Source organism: Sus scrofa, chromosome 6 (genome assembly GCF_000003025.6).
Source record: "Sus scrofa isolate TJ Tabasco breed Duroc chromosome 6, Sscrofa11.1, whole genome shotgun sequence".
NCBI classification, from domain to species: Eukaryota; Metazoa; Chordata; class Mammalia; order Artiodactyla; family Suidae; genus Sus; species Sus scrofa.
Genome location: NC_010448.4, coordinates 58,608,887 through 58,635,971, shown reverse-complemented (window position 1 = coordinate 58,635,971; position 27,085 = coordinate 58,608,887). Strand labels below are relative to the sequence as shown.

Genomic DNA, 27,085 nt, shown 5'->3' with positions numbered 1-27,085 from the left:
CAACTACAAATGTAATAAATTCATTGAGCAATAAAAAAAGAAAAAAAAAGAAAAAAAATTTTAAAAGCCAAAAGAAAAAAAAAGAGAAACACAGAACCCACATCATCCTAAGACCCTTGCACCCTCCTGCCCTCTTGCTATAGCTGCTCTATGTCTTCGTCTGCATGCACCAAACTCCCCACCACACACGATGTTTGCTTTCAACAGTCCTACCCGTTTCAAAGAGCTGAGGGGAGAACACAGGCCATTACCTGCACCTTCTACTGCCCACCTGAGGGTCTCCCTTCTCTGTTGATGCTGCACGTTCCCCCAAGAATGGCTTCCTTTCTGCCTGAAGACTCGCCCTCACCATTTCCCTTAGAGCAGGTCTGCGGGCACCAAGTCTCTCCACATTCCTCCCTCTAACAATACCCGTTTCGCCTTCACGCACCAAGAATGTCACCGGGAGACTCCCAGGCCGGCCCGTCCTGTCTCTCCAGAACTCCCCCTCTGCTGACAGCACTGGTTTCAGAGGTGGAAGCTCGACTCGTCCGAACCGCTTCTCCTCCGGACGGAACATGACATCGTCTCTGGACGCTTCTCATCCTTTCCACTGGTTTCATTATGACTGTGATGGGTGAGCAGATTTCATAAAGCCTGTGCTGGTTTTCATTCGCAAAGCTTCTGGGACACGTAAATTTGTGGCTTTGAACAAACCTACAAGACGATCGGCTCTTTCTTTCCTCAGATACTATTTTGTCTTCACTGACGTCACTCTCTTTTTGCAGGGAGATGGACGGTCCAGGCTCTCACAGAGGCCTGATCTGGGTTCCTTTGTTAAAACCGGCTCTTCCTGCAGCCTGCGTTTTTACCCAGTGCCTGGAGACAGCATTCGGGTCTGAGATGAGGCGGGAGTTGTGCCCGGGGGAGGAAGGGGCAGCGAGGGGGCAGAAAGGACTCAGAGGTCGTGAAGAAGGGTGATGAGAACAGCAGGTGCTGAACTGCAGAAACAAGGATGTCAGGGAAGGAGTGCCCACTGGGGCTCAGCGGATGACGAATCTAACCAGCATCCAGGAGGACACAGCTTCCATCCCCGGCCTCCCTCAGTGGGTTAAGGATCTGGCATTGCCATGAGCTGTGGTGAAGGTCGCAGATGCAGCTCGGATCTTGTGTTGCTGTTGCTGGGGCTGTGGCGTAGGCTGGCAGCTCCAGCTCCAGTTTGACCCCTACCCTGGGAACCTCCAAATGCTGTGGGTGTGGCCCTAAAATGGAAAAAAAAAAGAACCTCAGTGGAGGGAAGTGCTTGAGGAAAGCATACCCACAACCGCAGGTCAGGAGGCAGGGCTGTGCCCTCTTCTAAGGGCCGGAGCTCCGTCCTCCCGCCAGGCCCCGCTCCTGTGGGAATCCTCCTCCCACTGCTGGCAGCCCCGTTGGCTCCTCCAGAAAACCAAGGCCCACACTGGAAGCGCCGGCAGCGCCCCGCTCTCCCCCACCTCACACTCAACCCCTGAATCCACACTGCTGGGCCCCTGGGCCCTGCTCCACAAGGTCCCTGACCCCCGGGAGACTCGAGACCTCCTGTCTATGCTGGCGCATGCACCTCCTTCCTGGTCCTCCAAAGGAGGCACCCGCTCCCTCGGGCTCATTCCTCTCCCACCTCCAAAGGCCTCTTCCTAGAGCCCGACTGCACCCACACCTGCGAGCACAGCGCCCCCTCCTCAGCCAAGCCCATCCCAGGGAAACCCTTCCCCACGAACACACATGCCCCCAGATCTCCCTGGGCGCTGCGCCCCCACACACGGCGCCTTCGGCCAGTCTGAACGGGCCACGGCCTTGCCTGGCTGCCGGACCAGGAAGCCTGCCTTTTGCTTTCCACTCCACTGAGAACATGTTCTGTGCCACAGGTTCCTGGGAAGGGTCATATGAGAAAACCATGGGGAACGACCTAAAACACTGATCAACACACCATCCGGGAGCCAGCATGACGCTGGGGGTGGGCTCTTAAGAAGCTAATTATCACTGGAGGCCTCCTGAATTATATTCCCTCTAAAGTGGCAGACCTTTGTTATTTTTTTGCTTTTTGGTGTTGCACCCACGGCATATGGAGGTTCCCATGATAGGGTTTGAATGGCAGCTGCAACCACTGGCCTATGCCACAGCAACAGCAACAAGGGATGTGAGCTGTGTTTGCAAATTATGCCAGAACTCAAAGCCATGCCATATCCTTCCTCCACTGAGCAAGGCCAGAGATCGAACCCATATCCCTGTGCATACTAGTCAGATTCATTTCCACTGAGCCACACGGGAACTCGGTGGCAGCCTTTTTAAAAGAGAAATCTGTCTGCACTCTCTACTGCCTAAAACCTTCCCAGTGCTTTAAAGAGAAAATCCAAAATACTTACATGGTGCTCAAGAGCCTGTGTGACCCGGGGCCTGACTGCTCTCCCTCCTGAGAACCACTCAAGACCTGTCTGGTCCAGACGACCCCCGCCTCAACCAGGACCGCCCAGAGCGCACCCCCCTCATCCAGCCACCAGGAGGAGCCTTCCCAACCTGCACCCAGGCTTCATGACACTCACCCAGTCATGAAGCTCAGGGTCTTGCTTTCCTGTTTATTCCCACCTTGGAACAGTCTCCTAAGACTACACCGAATTGTTGCCACGGAAGCAGTGGTGATGCCTGGCTTCATTCATCTCAGCCCCACGAGTCCAGGGAAAGCACTGTGTCTGCCATCCTGACCAAACGTGCTCATTGCTCAACAAACACCAACCAAAAGGACCCGCTGATGAAAGGCAGGAACAAGGCGTGCATTTGCAGAAGCACAGGAAAGGGAAGTTCTTGCCGCAGACCCCACAGCCCATGTCAGAGGCAGAGGGAGAACCAGACAGCTCAGGGCAGCCCTGGGCTCTGCCGCTGCCTCCGGCCCCCGGGTCTGGGACAACAGCGCTCTCTGGATGTGCATCTGGCAGGAGCTAGAGGCCGGAGGGCAGACCCTGGGAGGGGATGCGGGGAGGCTCAGAGGTGGCCTCAGAGGTGCTCAGAGAAGGCCGGGCCCTCGGCCGCATCCTCTAGGGAGAGCGGAGTCGGGCTGAGGAGGAACCCGCGCTGAGCAACTCGGAGCCTGGGCCTCGTCACACGCTCTGCGTCCCTGAGGACTGGGCGAGTCACCTCAACGGCTGGGGACCATGGGAGGCGGCAGCACAACCCCAATCCTCAGGGCCCTTCTCTGCCTCGGTGAGCCATGGGGAAGGAGGGGTTGGGCCCCTCTCCCCCCAGGGCTGGGCCCTGAGAGACCTGAAGACACAGGAGCCTCAGTGGGGGGAGAACAGGCTCAGCCCCAGATTTGACTCCAGCACCCAGGGCCACAGACCAGACCTGGAGCATCTGTGTGTGGAGGGGTGGGGCTCACGGGGACTCTCTTCCAGGGCTGTGCTGGCGCCCATGGGACCAGGTCCAGGCAGGTGAGTCCCCCAGACCTCCTGCTTCCACCCAACCAGCCTTCTGTCCTGGGGGAGGGGGGCACAGCGGGTAGGGCTGATGGTGACCAGGCTGGGCGGGCCCAGGGGTGAATCCTGGGGAGACAGGCCGAGGGAGAAGGGCACCCTGACACTCCAGGTCTGATTCCTTTCCAGGGGTCCTTCCCAAACCCTCCATCCGGGCTGACCCGGGACCCATTGTCCCCAAGGGGAGCCCTGTGACCCTCTGGTGTCAGGGGTCCCCGCAGGCTGAGGTCTACCGTCTGTATAAAGTGGGGGACTCTGGACTCTGGGAGGATGAAGCTCCCCAGGCCTCCAATACAGCCCGGTTCCATTTTGAATCCTTGAGCTCCCGCCATGCAGGGCGGTATCAGTGTGCTTATCACAGCAGGAACAGCTGGTCCGGGCGGAGTGACCCCCTGGCCCTTGTGGTGACAGGTAAGAGGGAGGACCCGGGTCCCTCCCACCTGGGGCTCCTCCTCACAGGCAGGGCCAGCAGACTGTGGGCTCAGGGGGCCTGTCCCCTCACAGCCACAGCTGGGGAGTGGAGTGACGGCCCCGCTTTAACACCGTCCTCCTGCCCCCTCAGGACTGTACGCAGCGCCCTCCCTCTCAGCCCACCCGAGCCCCGTGGTGGCATCATGAGGGAACGTGTCCCTCTCCTGTAGCTCACAGTTCCGGTCGGGCATACTACACCTGCTGAAGGAGAGAGGCGCTGAACCGCCCCAATGCAGCGCATGGGGGAAACTCGGGAACTCGGGAGGGAGGCAGGCCCTCTTCCCTATGGGCCCCTTGAGCGCCTCCAATGGGGGCACCTACAGATGCTATGATTCTCCCAGCTCCGACCCCTACCTGTGGTCTCAGCCCAGTGATCCTCTGCATCTCCAGGTCACAGGTGAGGGCCACCAGCACCAGCTATTTCCTGGACCCTTGATCTAAGCTCAGCGCCCATTGGAGCCCTAGGGCCAAAGGAGCATCAGGGAAGGAACTGACACAGGCCTCGGGGGGAAACCATGGGCAGGAGGCTTGGGGGGGACCAGACAGAACTCTCCATGCAGCCCCAGGGAGCAATGTGGGGGGAACGTCCCTCAGGGCCACTGTACCTTCCTCCACAGGTGTGTACAGGGAGCCCTCCCTCTCGGCCCAGCCGGGCTCCCTCGTGCTCCTCGGAGACAGACTGACCCTCCAGTGTCGCTCAGATGCCGGCTTTGGCAGATTCACTCTGACCAAAGACGAGGGAAGCACACTTCCCCTCCGGCTTGATGGCCAGCACAGCCCCGACTTCCCCCTGGGTCGTGTGAGCCACACCCGAGGGGGCCGGTACAGGTGCTACGCTGCACACAACATCTCCGATGCGTGGTCAGCCCCCAGTGCCCCCCTGGACATCCTGATCGCGGGTGAGGAGCTCGTCCTGCCCATGGTCTGACTCCGTGCCCAGGAGACAGACAGTGGTGATGGGGTCCCGAGAGAGGGGCCTGGAACAGAGACTGAGAAGGGGCAGTGGTCTAAGGGAAAGGGGGTGGGAGTGTGGAGATAAGAGACCCACACAGAGGGCCTGAGAAGGGGTCCAAGACAAAGTCCCTAGAGAGAGGACAGTGTCCCTCAGCTCAGGGTCAAGGGTGTGTGGCAGGGGCAGCTCTCTATACATCCCCCCTCCTCTCCTCCAGGAATGTACCAGAAACCCTCCCTCTCAGCCCATCCAGGGACCTCAGTGTCCTGGGGAGAGAACGTGACCCTGCAGTGTCGCTCTGAGATCACAGGTGTTGGACACCTTCCACTTGTTCAAGGAGGGGTCGCTGGCTCCTGCCCAGAGCCTGCGTCTGCAGGACATAGCTGTACCCCTTCAGGCCAACTTCACCTTGAGTCCTATGACTTCAGCCCACAATGAGACCTACAGGTGCTACACCTCACAGAGCACCTCCCCCTACGTGCTGTCAAACCCCAGTGACCCCCTGCAGCTCTTGATCTCAGGTAAGGAACCCCAGACCTGGTCCTCTGTGTCCTGGTCAATTCAGAGTGCTGCTGACCCCAGAGCAGCTCTTGGCTTGGGGGGGAGTAAGGAGGTCAGAGAAAGAGGGGAAGCAACTCTCAGAGGGATGGCAACTCCCTTCCCCCCACCAGCTGCATCCTCATTGCTGGGGTCCAACATTGCTCCTGGAGAGTAGCGGGAGGCTAGAGGACTCAGGGCTGACCCAAAGGGGGAAATGCTAGAGACCCACAACTCGATCCCCTGGTCTGCAGTCCTTGCAGCCCCTCACATGGGGAGAACAACACTAGGACACAGAGTGAGCAGAGGCCTTGATCGCCTAGGGACCAAGATCACAGACCCCAGCACGGCTGGTCTCTCAGGAGGGCTGGCATTTGGGCAGGAGATGCAGGGGGACCACAGGCACCAAGGGTCGGAGGGTGATGGAAAGGGGGTCACAATGAGGGAGTGTAGGCGCTCAGCCTGGGAGAAGCAGCGCCCCTCACCTGCCCTGAGGATGGGCTCTGAAGATGGGCTCACAGAGTCAGGCTTGCAGAGGGGAAAGGGAGAGTCAGCTGCAGGTGGGGGTGTGTCATGGAAAGCAGGGCTGTCACACCCTCCTGACCCACGGGAGCTCATGGTCTCAGGGGACGGGTCCCGAGTCTGCCCTGTTGGAGCTCAGTCAGCACAGGGTCCTGACCCCAGAAACGTCTGAGACACTCATACAAGAGGGGACACAGGGCAGACTCCACAGAGGGGGAAACAGAACCCAGGGAAGGGCTGCGTGTCCCCAACTCCACACTCACACCCCCACTTCATGATTCTCAGGACCAGCAGACACCATCCGCCCATCACAAAACCACTCAGATCCCACGAGTGGTGAGGAGGAGGAATCCTCAGTTATGGGGCTGGGTTCTGGGGTGCAGGTCCTATAAAGGGGAGGCTGTGCCCAGGATTCTGGGGGGACTGGGATCTGCCCTCACCTCTGTGACCTCTCTGTCCACAACCCCTAGCCTCTCCCCCACAAGACTACACAGTGGGGAACCTCGTCCGGATGGCCACGGCTGCCCTGATCCTGCTGAGCCTCGGAATTCTGCTCTTCCAGGCTCGACACGGCCATGGAGGAACCCAAGATGCCACGAGGAGCTGAGCACAGAGGCCACAGGGCACCGTCCAGAGTGGCAGAGCCTTGGCAATGACCCGATGGGCCCAGGAGGTTCTGGAAGAGAATCTGCAGTGTTGTGAGAACTGCCTGCTGAGGCCGTGGAGGGAGAGACGGGGTGTGGGTGTAGGCGGAGGACTGGGGCATCCCTGTGCCGGGCTCTGCCTCTGTTAAACCGAGGTGCTCTCCTCCTGCACAGACGCCTCTCCCTGACGGCCTGACCTCTCTCATATGGGACATGAGGCACAGCCCACACGGCAAGTGTGTGCCCACACCAGACACACCTGCATGCTCTGGCCCAATTTCATGGGGGATATTGTCTTTTAATTTAATTCCACATTCCCTCATGTGTACTACTGACCTCCACCTCTGCAGCCAGAAGCAAAAGATTGTTTAAAGAACTGAACTAGAGGGGGAAAAAAAGAGTGAGAGAGAGAGAAAAATAAACAAATAAATAAATAAAAATAAAGAAAGAACTGAACAAGTGAGGAAGAATCAGGTATGCTTTGGAACGGATGAATCCAAAACGATTCCCTTAAGCCCTTTCTGGAATCTCCAGCCCTCCCCTCCTCATCACATGTCACCCAGTGCAGTTCTTCCAGAAACACCTGCACTTTGCAGGGACACCCTAGTGTTTGAGGTGAAGCCAGGTGCTGTGCTGATAAACGGACCCTAAGAATATGTCATTTGTCAAAAGCCCATCCTCGTGGCCTTTGTCTCTCTTTAGACTGTCTCTTCCTGGCCACCATCAGAGTGCCCGTGCAAACGCACTGAAGGCAGAGGTGGGAAGCAGGGAAGAGAGTTGTGTGATGGGAGTTCCCGTCGGGGCTCAGGGGAAGTGAATCTGATAAGTATCCATGAGGACACGGGTTCGAGACCTGGCCTTGCCCAGTGGGTTAAGGATCTGGTGTGGCTGTGACCTGTGGTAGAGGCAGGCAGCTGAAGATCCAATTTGACCCCTGGTCCTGGTACCATAGGTACGGCCATAAAAGCAAATATATATATATATACATATATATATATACATATATATATATATAAATCAAAAATTTCTTCAAGTCCACAAAAAGTAAATGCTGGGGAGGCTGTGGAGAAAAGGGAACCCCCTACGGTGCTGGTGGGAAGGTAACTTGGTGCAGCCACCATGGAGAACAGTATGGGGGTTCCTCAGAAAACTAAACGTAGAACCACCACAGGACCCAGCAATCCCACTCCTGGGCATCTATCCAGGGAAAACCATCATTTGAAAAGATCCACGCACCCCCGTGTCCAGCGCAGCCCCATTTACAACAGCCAACCTCGTGGCCGTCGGCAGAGGAGGGAGAAGACGACGCGGTACGTGGATATGACGGGTGAGGCTCAGGGAGGGAAGTCGAATGGAAGAGTGCTGTTTGCAGCAACACACATGGACCTCGAGACACGCACACGGAGGTCAGCGACTCAGACAGAGAAAGACAGAGAGCATGCGACAGACAGCATGGACACAGGGAATCTCGGTTTTAACATGGTATCAATAATGCATTTACAAAACAGACACAGACGGACACAATAGAAATCAAACTTCAGGTTTCCAAAGGCGAAACGTTGGGAGAGGAATCAAACATTTGGGACTAACCCACATGCACTACTCCACAGACAATAACAACCATCAGGGAGCCTGAAAGGCACAGGGCCATCCACTCAATCATCTGGAATTAACTGTATACTAAAGAACCGGAGGAGTTGCCTCTGGTGGCACCCACAGCGAGTGAAGGGCCCGACTTGTCTCCATGAGGATGTGGGTTGGATCCCTGGCTTCGATCAGTGGGTTAACTACCCGGCATTGCCAGACGCTGTGCTGTAGGTCACAGACTCGGCTCCGATCTGGCGTGGCTGTGGGTGTGGAGGCATCTGGCACAACAGCTCCGATGCAACCCCAGCCTGGGAACTTCCCTATTTGGCAAGTGTGGCTCTAAAAGGCAAACCAAAGAAAAAAAATCTGAACGAGGGTGTATATATGTACATGCAGATCCAATTCACTTCGTTGTACACCTGAAACTAACACGACATACTCAACCATACTCGGATAAACTTTTTTGAAAATCAAATAAAACAAAAAGCATTTCTCTAAGAGAAAGTAAGAGCAAAAGATCCACAAGAGCCAAAACATCTTGAGAACAAACAACAAAGTTGGACACCGCATACGTCCTCACGTCAAACTTTACGACAGAATGGCAGGATCTCATCACCATGGTGCCGGCATCAGGATGCATGCTTGCAATAAAACCAAAGGACAACACGCAAATCCACACGAAGGATCGGCTGAGTTTTTACTAAGCTGCCAAGACTCCCTCGTGGGGAAAGGACACTCTCTTCAACCAGCGGAGCTGGGAAATCGGGGTCTCCACCTGCAGAAGAACAACGCTGGAGCCTTACCCTCATCATACCCACAAATCAGCTCCAATGGATCAGTGGAAGAGCGGAAAGGCTTCTAGAGAAAACAGAAGTAAGTCACTGTAACTGTGAACTTCACAGCATTTCTTAGAGAGGCCATGTAAGGAATTATAGAGCAATCACCTCAAAATATAAAGTATATATGCATCAAAAACAATAAAGAGGATAAAGAACGAGGTAAAAATTGAAAAAAAAATGCCTGGACACCTTCTGTCTCATCAGAGTAGAGGGTCCTGAGAGAGAAAGAACACCTGTAACTCAATCATAAGAACTGACCCAATATGTTAAAAAATTATCGAGAGGCTTCAATAGACATTTCCACACAGACGATACCCAGGGGCACAGCGAGCACAGGAAAGGGGGTTCAGCACACTGGCCATTAGAGAAATGCAACGAAAACCACAGGGAAATACCATTGAAACCAACCACATTGACCAAAACGTGAAAATAACGATTAACCACTGGCGAGGAGCAGGTGGGGAGATTTGAACCCACACACATGGCTCCTGGGAACGTGAACTGCTTCAGCCTCTGTCCACAGCCAGTGGGCACTTCCTGAAAAGCTGGAACCTGGGAGGACCGGATGACCTAGACATTCCACCTCTAGCTGTGGCCTCCGTCGTTCAGCATCCTGCGCTCTAGAGAGCTGCTGTCCAAGTGTGAGCCCACAGTTTCCAACAGCCGGATGTGACCCCCCATGGGTACAGGAGCTGGGTCTCAGGGGAAGAGCTCTGCCTGCCACAAAGAGTAAGGACAAGAAAACGCAGCCAGCAGGTTCCAGCACGTCTGCAGGTGGGCTCACCGGGGAATTCACATGAAACACAACAGGACAACGACCCAGAAGCCCGACACTGATGAAGACACACACAGAGAAACCACAGCTCCTGGTCGCCACTTGGTGCTCTGCCCACAGCATGGAAACAGAGCCGACAGCATCAGAGGAGGAGTGACTGGCCGGGGGCAAGCGGTGGGCGGGAAATGACTCTAAGTCTGGATGCAGAGGGATGACGAGGGGGGGCTGCTGCTGAGAGCAACGAGGACATCGGAAAGGGCAAGGGTTTGGGAGAAACACAACCACACACCCAGCCCAGGAGGGAGGAGGGCCTCCGGGGGTCAGAGGACAGGAGCATCAACACCTCCCTGAGCCCCTTCTGCCCCAGGCTCCTCCATCCTCCGATGGCCCCACTTGTCCTCTAGACCAGCAAGGGGACACCACAGGGGCCCTCGAGTCTTCGCCCTCTCCCAGCCCACAGACAACAAACCAGCCCACAGGCCTGGCCCTGAGCCCTTCCCATCCCTGGCCTGGTCCCACACCACAGTCGAGCTCAGGGCAAGACGCAGGAGGATGTGCTGGTGCGACCCCAGCAGCCTCCTTCCTGGCGTTCCTGCCCCAGGACCCTACGCCCAGCTGGGGGAATTTATTCGCACGGCCCCAACCTCCTCTACCGCAGGACCCGCCCCTGCAAAGCTTCCTTCCAGGGTCTCCACCTGCCCTCAGGAAACTCCAAGGGCCCCCACCTGACATCCCACGAGGCTGGTGGTCAGAATGAGCTGACCTCTCCAGGACCAGCCAAGCTGACGCCCCCCTCAGGCCAAACTCACCCAGGAATCATCTCCTCTCCCCAGACACACACAACCAGAGGTATCACATGTGGTTCTTCTCAAGGGCCGACCCTTGAGCCTGGTTTTCACATCACAGACTCCTGCCCAAACCTCCCAGACCATGAAGACAACAAAGAACTCCGTTCCACAGGGAATGTGCCTGTTGTAGGATTCATTTAAGGGTTTCCTGAGAAATGCACACACACCACTCAGGTACTGATCCAGGCATCACTTCGTGGTCAGACTGATGCTGGAGCCGTCTCACTCTGTACTCCCACATCCTGCTGCCCTCCCGTCCCGACAGCCACGTCTCCATACCTTCCTTCCTCAAGGCTGTGGCCTGAAGGACAGACTCCAGGCACACTTGCAGGGGCCCCTGACCCTGTGGGACGGGGGGCAGGAGCCTTGATTGCTCCAGCCCTTGGCAGAGCTCCCCTCTCCCTGGTCCACGATGCCAGCCCCTCACCGCACCTGTACTCACCTCTGTCCGTCTGGGTCTGTCCTTCTGCAAAAGGTCCATGAATCACAAGGCTACTGGATGTTTACCTGTTCCTGTCACACTGTCCTCTCTCCTTCTCTGCCTACACAAGTCACCAAACCAGAGCCATCACTGACTCATGCACTGCCCATTGTCACCATCAGAGCTCCATGAGTCCAGGGAAGGGCTCAGTCACCTTCACAAGAAAGCTCATGTCTGGATATAGCACCTGCTCCATAATCCCTGGCTGACGGCCTGGGTGGTGGGAGGAAGAAAGGCTGCATTGACAAGTCGCAGGAAGGGAAGTGACCTCCCCAAGGCCCACAGGGTCAAGGAAGAGCAGAGTCAGAACTGGAACCAAAGCAGTGCTCTCACTGGCCCCTCAGCTGGGTCTTCGGCTCCAGCCGTGTCTGGACGGAACAGACCCAGGGACACCCGCCCTCCAGCCTCCGACCTCCCTCCAAGCGTTTCCCAGTCCCAGCCTTGGAACAAATCGCTCCCTCATCCTCTGCCTCCAAGACCAGCCCACACCATCTTCTGAGCTGCACTCCGTATTGCTGACCCACCAGGAGCGCCCAGATGCGTCAGAATCATTCCACCGAGGTGGAGGCCACCATCGACCGCCTGGTCAACAGGCATCTGCCCACATCTCACACCTACCTCTCGCTGGCCTTCTTTGTCCACTGTGACGACGTAGCTCGGGAGGGTGTGGAAAATTCTCCCATGAATTGCTGAGCAGAAGCACGAGGGTGCCGAGCTCTCCGGAAAATGCAGTGGTGAAAAGGGGGCTGCAGCCTCTTCCAGGAGGAGCAGAAGCCGCCTCAGGAGCAGGGGCGAAAACCCAGGACGCCACGGAAGCTGCTGAGCTGCTGGAGAAGACCTGAACCAGGCCCTCTGGACCCGAAGGCCCTGGGGTCCCCCCACACACACGCCCACCTCCGTGACTTCCTGTGGAGTCGCTCCCTGGGCAGCAGGTGAAACTCACCAGGAAGATGGGCCACCACCTGACCGCCCTCTGCAGGCTGCCCGCCCCCGGGCTGGGCCGGGCCACTTTCTCCTGCAAAGCCTCCCCCTCAGGTGCCCCCAGGAGCCTCTGGGAACCAGCCCGAGCCTGGGCTTCTGCCTCAAGTCTCTCTGCAGACACGAGGCAGCCCTGGAACCACCCTGGACCCTTCACCTCAGCTGTGAACCAAAGGGAAACAAATACATTGTGGCAGAAAAAGGAACTGGAATTAAACAGGGCTGCTCCTGGCCCTGCCCTGCATCCTCACCTGCCTGCCCTGGACCCGTCTCTCTCCCTGGATGTGGCTTTGGCATGAGGGTGTGTGGGGCCCAGTGAGACTTGGATAGGGCCTCACCTGAGGCATATGTGAGTTCCCAGGCTAGGGGCTGACCTGGAGCTACCGCTGCTGGCCTATGCCACAACCATGGCAGTGCAGAATTGAAGCCACATCTGCAACCTACACCATAGTGCACGGGAATGCCGGATCCCTGACCCACTAAGTGTGGCCAGGGATCGAACCTGCATCCTCATGGACACTAGTCGGATGGTTTGTTTTGTTTGTTTTGTTTTGTTTTGCTTTGCTTGTTGCTTTTTAGGGTCACACCTTGGGCATTTGGAGGTGCCCAGGCTAGGGATAGAATTGGACCTGTAGCTGCCGGACTACCCCACAGCCACACCAATGCAGGATCCAAGCCATGGCTGTGACCTACTCCACAGCTCACCACAATGCCAGATACTTAACCCAATGAGCAAAGCCAAGGATCGAACCTGCATCCTCACGGATGCTAGTCAGACTCGATAACCACCAAGCCACAACAGGAACTCTACTAGTCGGATTCTTTTCCACGGAGCCACAATGAGAACTCCTGCAGCACTTATTTATAACAGAAAGATATAGGAGGAACCCAAGTGGCCAGCAACAGACCGTGGCTTAAGATCTGGTGTCTAGGAGTTCCTGTCGTGGCTCAGTGAAAACGAATCCCACTAGGAACCATGAGGTTGTGGGTTTGATTCCTGGCCTCGCTCCGGGGGTTACGGATCTGGCATTGCCATGAGCTGTGGGGTAGGTCTCAGACCTGTCTTGCATCTGGCATTTGCTGTGGCTCTGGCATAGCCCGGCGGCTACAGCTCCAATGTGACCCCTAACCTGGGAACCTCCATATGCCGTGGGTGCAGCCCTCAAAAGCAAACCAACACAAAAAATCTGGTGTGTAAGCCACTGCTCCATGCTCTGGATCAAACCGGCCACTCCGCAGAGACAAGCCAGAGCATTAAACCCCTGGGCCAAAGCGGGAAATCCATGTCACTGCTCATTATAAACACGATGTTGAGCGTTAGACCCCAACTCATTCATCCTCTAACTGAAGTTTGAAGCAACAGCAGCTGGTGAATCTGACCTGCTTTATGACATTTTACGAACGCCAAAATTTGCTTTAACCTACTATCCCTTTTTTTCCAAAGAAATTCACTATGTTTTCAATTTCTTGCTTAGTGTTTATTATTTTTCATTTTGGGGCTGAACCCACAGCATATGGAGGCTCCCAGGCTGAAATCAGAGCTTCAGCTGCCAGCCTCTGCCACAGCCACAACAATGCCAGATCCAAGCTGCATCTGTGACCTACACTACAGCTCTTGTGCTTATAAGTATTGCTACTATAAACACCCTTGGAATATTCTACTCTCTATACATGCAAGTTTTCTAGGTTTGACATGGCAAGGAACTGCTGGGTAGCACCGACATACCTGAAAATCTAATGGGTAATGACACAGTTCTCACTTAATTAAGGTCTTAATTTAGACAACCAGAAACACGTACAGTAAACCCATCTGTCCCAGACTCACTAACACTTTTCTTGTCAGACTTTTTAAAAGCATTTGCCAAGCTCTCATTCAAGAAATTAAATTCATCATTTGATAAAACTCTCCCCAAAGAGAACTCCAGGCCTCAGAGCCTTGACTTTAAATTCTAGAAAACAGGTAAGAATGATAACACCAATTCTGCACAATCTCTCCCAGACACCAGATGAAGAGGAAATGCTTTGTACTTTACGAGACCACATTCTAATGACAAAACTAAACAAAGACAATGCAAGACACACCACAAAATCTGCAGGCCAGTCTCCCCCGAGAGCATAAACGTGACCTTCAAATCAAATTTTACACTGTCTTTTCAAAGCACTACGCCACATCCAAGCGGAGCTTATCCCAGGCACGCAAGGCTGGTTTGATATGCAGAAATCAAACCACCACACTGACAATCCAAGAAAGACAAACCACCCGCTCGAGTCAGAGAGGGGCCCAATCAACCTCCACTCACGAGGAGCCACCCAACACAGCAAAACCCCTGGCACTCTAGTCCTAAAGGAGCTTCCTCAGTCAGACAGAAGACAGCGCCACGAGCCTGCAGAGAAGAGCATATCTAATGGCGAACAATGAACTGAGTGGGAAAATATAGAGGAGGCAGGTGCATACAAGGACCTGGAGCTCAGGAAAAAGGTCCTGTCTGGGCATTGGGGGGGCCTTGAAAGGCCCTCTTCTCCCAGCTTAGAGCCATCGTCCTGGTGGCCATCAGAGGGCGCAAGAGAGACGCAGCAGAGCCTGTCCTTGGACCAAGACCATGTTCAGAATGGGACACACTGTACTTTAAACTTTAAAAATGTATTCATGAAAAAAAACCCAGAATGAGGAGTTCCCGTCATGGCTCAGTGCTTAACGAATCCGACTAAAAACCATGAGGTTGCAGGTTTGATTCCTGGCCTTGCTCAGTGGGTGAAGGATCTGTCATGGCTGTGAGCTGTGGTGTGGGTCTCAGACGCGCCTCAGATCCCGCATTGCTGGGGCTCGGGCATAGGCCGGCAGCTACAGCACAGATTCTATACCTAGCCTGGGAACCTCCATGTGCCGCAGGAGCGGGCCAAGAAATGATTAAAAAAAAATATATATGAGACACACTGCACAACTTCCAGTGGAACAGGGGGCATTATTTCCCTCCAATGAAGAGTCTGCCCTCGGGAAACCCCGCGTGAATACCTCAAAGACTGTGTGCCCAGCTGGGCCAGCACAGGGTCTTTTTAAAGACCCTTCAGTTAGAGAGGCTGATAAAACAATATTTCGGCCAATTAACTTTCCTGCAAACTCCAGTGTCCAGATGAGTTGCAGCACCGCGGATAAGCAAAAGCCCAAGAAAAAACTTTGAAATGGAGTAAAACTGCAGCTTCTCTTTAGCCCTGGCACCCCTCCCCGAGGCTGGTACTCCACACTGAGAGGCCCCCGCCCTCTGCCCAGGCTTCTCCCTCCCTCTGAGAACAGTGAGTGAGGCTGCAGGTGACATCCCCAGGCTTCAGGTGTCCCCTGAGAGACCTGCCTGCCACTCCACTCAGAGCACAGGGAGCGCCGGGACTTCAGGCACACGTGGCGGCAACAAAGAACTCGGAAAAGGGACAGGACTCTCAGCAGGGGCACAGCCAACCTGCAAGAACGAGGGGAGGGGCCCTCGTCTGTAGGAGGAACAGGGAGCTTGCCCCCTGCCTCAGCCTCCCCCTTCATCCCTCAGGGAAATGGGGTGCAGGGCTGAGGGCAGGGCCAAGGCAAGCAACTCGGCATCTTCTCCCCAGGAGGGAGGCAAAGCAGAGTTGGCACGTCCACAGAAAATCTTTCAGAGCTTCCAGAATCTCTAATGGGCTGATGGGCAAACCCACAGACACCAGAGCAAAGCAACGAGGAACACGAAGACTCAGGGAAATGGGACACTGCCAATGCCACAGGATAAATCCCCATCAACGGACCAAAGCACATCAGACACCTGTGAGTTATCTGACGGATGAGGCGAAAGAATTGTCTTCGAGAAGCCGTGAGCTAATCCTTGACAGGGTGCCAGAACACACGACTGGGGCAGGACAGCCCTTCCATAAATAAATGATGGTGGGGACACGAGACATCCACACACAGGACGGCACTGGGCCCCAGACACACCCCACACACAAATCCCACTCAGAATGGGTTCAGGACTTAACCATGGCGAGCGCCCTGGTGGTCCGGCAGGGGAAGGACTGGCTCCCTGGCCCCAGAGCTTCTGCAGGCCCTTGGCTTGGCCAAAAAAAAAAAAAATTGTTTAAAAACTTTTTGTTTTGTTTTGTTTTGGTTTTTTTTTGTTTGTTTGTTTTGTTTTGTTTTGCTATTTTTGGGCCGCTCCCGCGGCATATGGAGGTTCCCCGGCTAGGGGTCTAATCGGAGCTGTAGCCACTGACCTACACCAGAGCCACAGCAACTCGGGATCCGAGCCACGTCTGCAACCTACATCACAGCTCACGGCAACGCCAGATCCTCAACCCACTGAACAAGGGCAGGGACCGAACCTGCAACCTCATGGTTCCTAGATGGATTCGTTAACCACTGCGCCACGATGGGAACTCCTAAAAACTTAAAGATAGGAATGACACCATAAAAGTACAAGAAGAAAACACTGGAAAACCTCCCCTCCCCCTCCTCCTCACGGCGCAACCCAGGAAGGACCCGGCCTTGTCACTGCTGGGGTCTGGCTTCCACCCCCGCCCTGGGAACAGCCACAGGCCTTGGTGTGACCACAACAGATGCAGCCTGAGGAGTGAGGGAGACCCAGCTCGACAGGGTCCGAGGTGCCAGGATCTCTCTGTGTTCAGGGATTTCTCCCCTGATGACCCGGGCCCTGTTGACCCTTACAAACAAGTAGGCCCCCAATACACTCTCTCACCATTCATTCCTTGATGTGCTTCTCCAGTATCTTCGGGCATCACTTTCTGGTTCGGTGCCGTCGCAGCCCAATGTTGGCTCGTCATTCTCTCGGTGGTACCTTTCATTTTCCAGAAGAAAACATTTAGGACATTTTTAGGGCCCCCCGCCAGTCCTCCTTGAATTTTTTAAGTAGAAATGTCCACAAAATAGAATTAGCCATTTTAAAGCGTACAGTTCAGGGCAGGAAACGGTTTTTCTAATTTGCCCTTCCTTCTCTTCATTTACCAGGAAGGCTCAAGATACAGAAGTCTTTTGGTTTGTTTTATTTCTTTTGGTTTCTTGGGGGGGGGTGTTTTTTGGTTTTTGGGTTTTTTTGCTTTTTAGGGCCCCACCCACGCATATAGAGGTTCCCAGGCTCGAGGTCGAATGGGAGCCACAGCTGCTGGCCTACACCCCAAATACAGCCACAGCCATGCCAGATCTGAGCCACATTTGTGACCACCACAGCTCAAGGTAATGCTGGATCCTTAACACACTGAGCGAGGCCAGGGATCCAACCCACAACCTCATGGTTCCTAGTCGGTTTCCTTTACACTGCGTCATAGCGGGAACTCCCAGATGTCCCTTTTAAATCTTGCATTTTAGCACCGGGCTGGTCTGTCTTCACCTCTGCAAAACGCTCAGCTCTTTCTTTCTCTCTCTCTCTCATTCCCCCCACAGCATATGGAAGTTTCTCGGGCCAGGGAGTGAATCCAAGCCACATCAGCTGGGGCAACACCAGAGCCTGTAACTTTCTACACCGGCCTGGGGAACCAACGCCCGCCTCCACAGACAGCCGAGCCACTGCAGTCAGATCCTGAACTCACATCCACACAGTGTGAAATCCGGGTACTTGTGTCCTGAGCAGGAGCTTCTTTCCTTTTGATGCCCACAGCAGACACCAAGGGGGCCCGGCAACTTCTCCTCCAGGATCTGGAACTTCCACTTCTCACCTCTCTGCGCAGCATGCAGAACCGCTCCGCAATTCGCTTCCTCTTGCACGATGGGCCTCGCTCGCGTGCCCCCTCCTGCGATCCAAGTTCTCATGTGTTAATGCCACTGCATTTGTCATTGCTAACACTTCTATCTCAGAAACTGCCGGGTCTTCTAGCACATAACCCACACGCTTGCCGCCACCTCCTTTCCAGAGATGGGAACGGGCTCCATGCAGGAGGGCGCAACGGGTTTCACGCTGATGCCTCACCTCGCACGTACCGGCCCCCTTCCTCGGCAGCCTGTGGTCCGCGGCCTGGTCCCCCTCCGGAGGGGCCCTGGACGCCCGCTGGGGCGCACACCCAGCCTGCAGAGCAGGCTTCTCCCAGGGCGCTCCTGCGAGTCCGGCTGACCAGGGCAGGCCGGCAGCCGCTAGGGCCCCGCGGGGTCCAAGGTCTCAGACGCAGCACCTGCTGGAGGGGCTGGACCCCCGGGGCCTCTCCACTCCTTCCCTGGGCCCTCTCCACTCTGGGAACTTTCTTCCTCTTCTTCTGCCTGGGCCTGTGGCTACCTGGGTCACAAATGGTCTGAGGGGCCTTTCTCAGGGTTCACAGCAGAGCCCAGCTCCGGGCGGGGGGGGCGGTGGTGCTGGTGGTGGGGCACAGCAAGCATCCACTTTGCCAGGGAGTCTGAGCCCACGGCCCTTTCATGTCCCAACCCGGTCCTTCTGTCACTCAATCGGGAAGGTAACATGACCGGTCCTCCAGGGGACCCAGCCACCACTCAGCCCACAGCCCCTCCCAGGAGTGGGGTTCCTGACAACAGGCAGAGGAGGAAACTCAGGCTCAGAGAAAGGGCACTGCTCTCGAGGCTCCAGGAGCAGAGGAGACACTTGAAGGAAGTGGTTTCCTTCAAAGGAAGCCTTCACCCACATCAGGGTCCTCTAAAGCTTCAAGGCAGGACCTCGGGAGGAGGAGGAGGCCCCACCAAGGACCAAGGGGCGGGAAGAGGCAGGAAGAGCTCAGGGCATGAGCCCATGGAGGTGGGGGGGACGCTGTTGCAGGAGAGACACAGAGAAGCCCCTGGAGGGGTGGGACAGACAGAAGCCTGCCCTCCGGGCCAGGAGCAGAGGAGCCTCTGCTTCCCGCAACTTCCTTCTTCCCCTCCCAGCTCACTGCCACCTTGCCTGAGCTGGACTCGGATGCCACACACAGGTCCGCACTGCTCTGAGCCCTGGCTGTGGTGGGCACCTGCATCTTCCCTGAAGCATCGCCAGGGTCTGTGGCCCCGTCCACTCCCAGCACCCACAGGGACGTGCTGGTGGGCGGGCTGGGGAGGGAACAGACCCCAGGGGGAGCCTCTCAGAGGGAAGGACGGGCCCTGGTCCCCAACACTGGACAGGGATGCCAGGAAGGCACCAAGACTGTCCCCAAAACAAGAACCAGGGGAGTTGTGGGCATGGCTCAGTGGTAACAAACCCCGGCCTTGCTTAGTGGGTTAAGATGCCGGTGAGGCCACGAGCTGCGGTGTAGGACACAGATGCAGCTCGGATGCCCTGTTGCCATGGCCGTCTTGCAGGCTGACACCTGCGAGCTCTGATGCCACCATAGCCTGGGAAATTCCATATGCAGCAACAGGGGCCCTAAAAAGACAAGGAAAAAAAAAAAAAAAAAGAACCAGGCTCCTGAGAAGAGGCAGTTCCCCTTCCTGTGGGGCTGCTGAGGTAACAACCCCGTGACAGGGAGGACCGGCCTCCGAGGGGCCACACCCTGGGCCCTGTCTGTCCTGAGGGCGCCGGGCTCTCCTCCAGCTGCACAGCCTGGACCACGGGGAGGAGACGCCATGACCCCCATGCTCTCGGGCCTGCTCTGCCTTGGTGAGATGCAGGGCGAGGGGAAGCCCTGCTCCGGGTGGGACCCGCCCCCTCCCCACACCAGCCTGTGCTCTCGGGACACCAGCACCCAGGGGGGCGCCCGGGCACGAGAGGTTCTGCTCAGAGTCCAGGGCGAGTCCTCATGGGTACTCTCTTCCAGGGCTGAGTGTGGGCCTGGGGACGCAGATGCAGGCAGGTGAGTCAGTGCCCAGGGGTCCCAGCGCCTCCTCTCCTCCGTGGGGGACAAGGGGCCACCCCCAGGCACTGGGCATGGAGACGGCAGGGAGGGGGGGAGCCAGGCAGGGTTGGGCTGAGAGCTGGGGGCCTGGGGGTGGGGAGGTCTTGTGACCTGGTCTCTCTTGTCCTTCCAGGGACCCTCCCCAAACCCACCCTCTGGGCTGAGCCAGGCCCTCTGGTCACCTGGGGGAGCCCTGTGACCATCTGGTGTCTCGGGACCCTGGGGGCCCAGGAGTTCCATCTGGATAAAGAGGGAAGCTCAACTCCCTGGGACAGACAGACCCCACTGGAGGCTGGGGACAAGGCCAAATTCTCCATCCCGGACATGAACGAGGAGTATGCAGGGAGATACCGCTGTTACTACATTAACCACGCTGCCTTGTCAGAGCCCAGTGCCACTCTGGAGCTGGTGGTGACAGGTGAGAGGACACTCAGGGGGCCCAGCCTCAGGCTCTGCCCTCAGGAAGGGAGTCTGCTCTCAGGGTGGGTCCCGCTCACAGCCCAGCCTGGGGGAGCTCAGGGCTGTGAGCCCCATGTAACAAGCTGCCTCCTTCTCTCCTAGGAGCCCACAGAAAACCCACCCTCTCAGCCCTGCCCAGCCCTGTGGTGGCCTCAGGAGGGAACGTGACCCTCCAGTGTGGCTCACGGCACGGATATGACAGGTTCATCCTGACTAAGGAAGGAGAACACAAGTCCTCCTGGACCCTGGACACACAGAGACGCCCCGATGGGCAGACCCGGGCCCTGTTCCCTGTGGGCCCCATGACCCCCAGCCACAGGGGGACGTTCAGATGCTATGGCTGTTTCAGAGACAAACCCCAGGTGTGGTCAGAACCCAGTGACCCCCTGGAGCTCCTGGTCTCAGGTGAGGGGGCCCAGCCTGGTCCCAGAGGTTTTGGGGCCCCAGGCAGGTCCCTGGGGGCCTGGCTCAGAGCAGAGCCCATGTGAGGCGGTGGCTGAGGGGGTGGGGCTCCCGGACCAGAACCCAGAGTGTGAGAGACAGTGAGACCTGGGGGTCAGGGGGGACAAGGGGTCATGGGGGAAGCAGCCCCTAACCCAGGGCTCTCTCTCCCCAGGGGACTCTGGGAAGCCCTCCCTCCTGACCCGCAGGGCCCTGTCGTGGCCTCTGGACAGAGCCTGACCCTCCCAGTGTCGCTCTGCCATCAGCTTGACAGGTTTGCTCTGGCCAAGGAGGGGGGCACGGGTCCTCCGCCAGCGCCCTGCCTGGCAGCCCCAGGCTGGGCTCTCTCAGCCCACTTCCCCCTGGGCCAGGTGAGCGGCTTCCATGGGGCCGGTACAAATGCTACGGTGGACACAACCTCTCTTCCTGTGGTCGGCCCCCAGTGACCCCCTGGACATCCTGGTGGCAGGTGAGGAGCCAGCGGGTCAGGCGGGGACCCAGCCTCTGCACAGGCCCTGCTGGGGGAGCCCCAGGGGGGATGCTGGACCAGGGGGAGGGGTCCCAAGGGGGGGAGGGACAGGAAGACAGAGGGTGGGGGGATGAAGAGGCTCAGAGAAACACAGACACACACAGAGGAGGGTGCTCAGAGAGGCCCTGCCGAGTCTCTGTTCAGAACCAGGGCCGGCCGGCAGCCCCTCACAACCCCCCTCTCTCCAGGACAGCTCGGTGGCACAGCTTACATCTCGGTGCAGCCGGGCCCCTCGGTGGCCACAGGACACAACGTGACCCTGCTGTGTCAGTCATGGAGTCGGATGGACACTTTCCTTCTGTCCAAGGAGGGGGCGGCCCATGCCACGCTGCGTCTTAGGTCACAGCCCCGAGCTGGGCAGAACCAGGCCCAGTTCTCCATGGGTCCTGTGACTCGGCCCACAGGGGCATCTACAGTGCTATGGCTCACGCAGCAGGGACCCCTACCTGCTGTCACAGCCCAGTCAGCCCCTGGAGCTTCGTGGTCTCAGGTGAGGGGACCTGTCCTCTGTGTGTCCCCATGGCCAGCTCTAGGGGGACCCCCTTTCTAGGGTGCAGTGAAGGGGACTCAAGGGAGGTCACCCCCCAGGGGGATGGAGGGATCCTGCCCTTCCCCCATCTCATCTCCAGGGTCCTCGGGGGAGGAGGGAGAAGGCCATGGGGCGGCCCCAGGGCAGATTCAGGGAGGAGCGTGAGTGGAGATGGGGAGCCCCCAAGGAGCTGCAACCCCTCACCCACCCACAGCCCTTTCCCAGGATCCTCTGGGGCCCATCCCCCCACGGCCCAACTCAAAGCTGGGGGTCAGGGGCTCTGTCCAGTGGAGTGCACCACTGGCCCCAGGCCTGTCCCTCGACTCTCAGTTGACCTAACTTCCATGCTTTTCCAATGGCAGCCCGGGCCAGGGCCTGGGGGGGTGGGGTCATGGGGAGGAGATGTTGGGACCAGCCCCTCACCTCCATCCTGACCCCCAGGAGGCTCCCAGGATCAGCCCCTCCCCCACGGACTCAGGCCCCGACAGGGGTGAGTGCGGGTCTGTGGAGGGGGGCCACGGGGGCAGGGTGGGGCTGTCCCCCAAGTCAGGCACCTCTGGACACTTGCCCCACCCCCCCCCCCTCTTCCACGTGTCAAAGGAGAGAGTCCAGGCCCAGAGCTCGGGGGTCCTTCCAGGTCTGATTCTGCCGGGAACCCCCGGACAGGAGGCCTCACAGGCAGGCCCTCAGGAGGGACTGGATGGGGTCCTGTCCCCTCTCGCCTGATGGTGACACTGTGGGGGGGGGGCAGGACAGGGGGGTCCGCGCTTCCCCTTCAGCCTGGGGAGCTCAGCTCCAGGGGGAAGCACAAGGGCTGGGCTCAGACTCCTGGCTGCAGTCCCCGCTCCCACTGTCAGACCAGCCAGGGGCCTCCCTCCTCAGAGTCTCGGGTCCGAGGTGGCTCCCTGGTCCCCTGCCCCGGGATCACAGGGCTGCCATCAGGTGAGGACACAGTGACACAGCTTCACAGAGCTCCAGGGGATACAGCCCCCAGCATGGACTTCCCAGGGCACCAGGGCCTGCAGGGGTGCACCTGGGGGGGGACACAGACTCCACCCCAGGTCCCCCCCACAGTCCTGCTGGTCTGGGGTGGGCAGGTGACAAGGAAGGACCCTCAGCCCCAGATGAGACCCTGGACAGGGCCCCTGCACAGGAGGACCCCGAGCAGGAAGCGGGTGTCTGGGGGGCAGCACGAGGAGAGCTCAGGGAGCCCAGAGTCCTGGGTGCCAGTCCCAGGGCTGTCGTCCAGGCTGGGTCGCCCAGCGCCCTGATTTCCCCGTCTGGGCCTCAGTTTCCCCATCTGTAAAACGGGCAGGTGGGTAGGGAGGTGAATGCACAGACCCCAGCAGGAGTCTGGCACACAGTAGGTGCACGATTAAATGGCTCATGACCTCACTGGTGCCCCAGGCCTCCCATGGTACCTGAGCCTTCTGATCGGGGTCTTGGTGGCCTTCATCCTGCTGCTCCTCCTCCTCCTCTTCCTCCTCTCCGACACCGACACCGACACCGGGTCAGGACAGATGCAGGAAGTCAGGTGAGCAGGGAACAGGGGAACCCAGGCCCCCAGAGGCGCCGGGCTTAGGGCACCAGCCAACGGGAACCAAAGAAAGAGGTGGGTGAGGTCAGCTTAGAAGAGATGGTCCAGAGTCTCAGGTCTGAAAATCTGGAACGAAAACTCTTAACGTCAGGTCACAGGCAGACATGCAGGGGGTTTCTCGGGTCTCATGTCCTGAAACACTGACACCCACGTGCGGGAAGGAGTCAGGGTTTCCTTCTTGCCCTGGAGCCCCGTGGAGCAGGGGCAAACAGGCCCAGGCTGAGGTGTGCCCGCTGACCCGCCCAGGGCAATGCTGACCTCCGACTTCCTGCAGGGGCGACCGCAGTGAAGATGGACGCAGGGTCTGGCCTCTTTCATGTATCTTGGGTTTGCAGGTCCCTCTGCAGGGCTGTGCAGGGAACTGAGAGGGCCCAGACTCCCTGCGGGCAGGTAAAACTTCAGCTCATCACAGTCTCCCCCTAAAAATTACCCAGGGTTTTGGGCACTTGTATCCCATCGAAGCTGGAAGAAATCATGTCCATCCCTCACAAAGAACTGATCCCGTCCAGTCTCCATGGGCTTTAGGTTGGCTCCAGTGGGGAGCCGCCACAAGGAGAACTGAGATGAACCTCTAGTAGATGTGTCGTCGCATATTTGGGTCAAACTGTGTTGGGAACATACCTAGAAGAGATGACACCTCTTTCTATTTCCAACAGCAGAAATCCGCACTCCACATCCCACCAACCCTTGTTTCTTTGTTTTTTTCCCCATCGTTTTCATACTAGCTCTTCTGGAGCATGTCTAGCGGTATTGCATTTTATTTTCAATTTTAAAATGTTTAATATAGTAATAACGGCATCATAAGGGGAACTCCTATCATGCAAAGGTTTCAATCTCAGCCACTAGAAGGAGTTCTGAGTGAGAAAGGAATCTGAGCTCTTCATCCAAGCCAACAATCCCTCAGGGAGTTTTTCTGTCCTTCTGGCTATTAGGTGATGTCTAGGCACTGGACGAGGGCGTGGAAGATCCACAGGAAGGAAGGGAAGGGTCGTTTAAGAGTAGAGTGAAGGGCTCTGGTTCTGGAGGTACACTGCCCGGGCTGACCACCTCTCTATGGGGCAACCCATGGAGGCTGTCACTAAGCTTCAGAGTCACATCTGTAGGTGAGAGAAAGAACCCTGTAAGCTTGAAGCAAGTCCAGGTCCTAAGCGTCCTCCACTTCCTTTGTACGAGTCTCCTATACAGAGTCGATTCCTTGCAAATATTGGTTGAGCTTTCCCGAGTGACAGAATTGACACCAGGCCATGGTGGACACCCAGGATTCTGTCCCAAGGGGCTGATAACTGTTCGGGATCCAGACAGGAAGCAGCTCAGGGCAACTGGCCGAAGCTTTAGAAGAGCGGTGATGACATGCCAGTTTCACGTGTTTGGTGTAAGGCACCTTCTCTCGGATGTAGTTCGTCAAGGCAAAACCTGGGATGGGTTCTGCCCACATGTGTTTGTTCCTAGTTGTCCTCAGGCCCTTCTTTCTCCACCCCGATTTCCCAGCATCCTGTCTTCCTCCAATCCAGCTGGGCACTTGGGTATTTAGGGTCCTTTGTTCTGCAAACTGAACCCTCATACCTCAGAGTGTGTCTGTATTTGGTGACAGGCCCTTAGAGGGGACTTCAGGACAAGCAGGTCATTGGGATAACCCCTAACCAATGCACTCAGTGTCTCTCTAAGAGGAAATGAGAATGCAGAGAGCATACACAGAGACCCATGGGTGAGAGACACAGCAAAGAAACACACACGATACCACGAGACAGTGAATTCCAGATGAACAGGGAAGAGTAACACGTGTCTTTTTAGTACTTAAACTACATGTACCTATTTGATGGGTATTGACTACACATAAACATATGAACATATATGTGTACAGGCACACCTTGCTTTACTGGGCTTGGAAAACACTGCATTTCTTTTTTTTCTTTTTTTTTTTTCTTTTTTTTTTTTTGCAAATTGAAGGTTTGAGGCAATCCTGTGTTATCCAAGATGATTGGGTTTTTTCCTTTTTTTTTTTTTTTTTTTTCCTTTTTAGGGCCTCAGACACCTAAGGTCAGTTGATCTTCAACAAAGGAGGCAAGAATATAAAATGGGAAAAAAGAGTGCCCATAGACCCACTGTGTATTATGTCTGCACTATCCCAACACTCAACATCTTGCTCTAGGAATTCCTGTTGTGGCTCAGCGGAGACAGATCCAACTGGGATCCAGGAGAGATGAGGGTTCCATAGATGGCCCACTCAGTGGGCCAGGGATCTGGCAGTGCCTGAGCTGTGGTGTAGGTCTTAGACACGCCTGGGATCCCGAGTTGCTCTGGCTGTGGCATAGGCCGGCAGTTGTAGCTCTGATTCAACCTTAGCCTGGGAACCTACATAGGCTGCAAGTATGACCCTAAAAGCAAAAATAATAATAATAATAATAATTTTCAACTGAAAAATAAATAAAAAGGGTAAAAGACAGTCTTTTCAGAAAATGGTGCTGGGAAAACTAGACAGCTGCATGTAAATCAATGAAACTAGAACACACCTTCATACCATGCCCAAAAAGAAACTCAAAATACCTTAAAGACTTCAACATAAGACAAGGCAACATAAAACTCCTAGAAGACAACCTATGAAAAACGTACTCTCACAACAACCTCACAAACGGTTTCAAAGGTTGTCTTCCAAGGCAATAGAATAAAACACAAATATAAGCCAATGGGGACTAAGTAAAATTACAAGCTTTTGCACAGCAAAGGAAACTATCAAAAAAACAAAAAAGACAATGTACAGAATGGGAGAAAAGAGTTGCAAATGATGCCACTAAAGAGGGCTTATTCTCTAAAACAGAAGAAAAACTCATATATCTCATAGCAAAAAAAGCAAACAACCCAATTTAAAAAATGGGCAGAAGACCTAAATAGACATTCTCCAAAGAAGACAGGGATTTCCAACAGGCACATGAAAAAATGCTCAACTAATCACTAATTATTAGAGAAATATAAATCAAAACTATAGTGAGATACCACCTCAAATCAGTCAGAATGGCCATCATTAATAAATCTACAGGTGTTCCTGTCTGGGCTCAGCAGAAACAAATCTGTCTAGCAGATGAAGACACAGGTTCAATCCCTGGCCTCACACAGTGAGTTAAGGGTCCATGTTGCCTTGAGCTGCGGTGTAGGTGCAGATGTGGGTCTTATCTGGCTTTGCTCTGGCTGTGTGTAAGCTGGCAGCTACAGCTTCAATTGGACCACTAGCCTAGGAACTACCATATCCCCCACGTGTGGCCCTTAGAAAGAAAGGTATGAAGGAAGGAAGGAAGAAGGAAAGACAGACAGAACAGACAGACAAAAAAGTTTACTTCAAAATTATACAATACCGGAGTTCCCCTCGTGGCACAGTAGTTAACGAATCCAACTAGAAACCATGGGGTTGTGGGTTCGATCCCTGGCCTTACTCAGTGGGTTAAGGATTGGGCGTTGCTTGAGCTGTGGTGTAAGTTGAAGACATGGCTCGGATCCATGCGTTGCTGTGGCTCTGGCATAGGCCAGTGGCTATAGCTCCAATTGGACCCCTAGCCTGGGAACCCTCATATGCCACGGGAGCAGTCCAAGGAAATGGCAAAAAGACAAAAAAAAATTGTACAATATTAAAGTGATTCAAGGTCCGT

At 55.9% G+C, this 27,085-nt stretch overlaps 1 protein-coding gene and 2 pseudogenes across 1 annotated transcript; all 3 read left to right on the top strand.

The window, feature by feature from the left end:
• The window catches only part of LOC110261045, a 70,844-nt pseudogene extending 63,826 nt beyond the window's left edge, over positions 1 to 7,018 (top strand).
• LOC110261046 (leukocyte immunoglobulin-like receptor subfamily A member 6) lies at positions 2,842 to 4,185 on the top strand. The gene is made up of 4 exons (XM_021094957.1): positions 2,842 to 3,213; positions 3,405 to 3,440; positions 3,612 to 3,893; positions 4,045 to 4,185. The coding sequence occupies exons 1-4, from the start codon at positions 3,165 to 3,167 to the stop codon at positions 4,098 to 4,100; spliced, it is 423 nt and encodes a 140-aa protein (XP_020950616.1). The 5' UTR covers positions 2,842 to 3,164; the 3' UTR covers positions 4,101 to 4,185.
• On the top strand, positions 19,520 to 23,388 carry LOC100622160 (annotated as a pseudogene).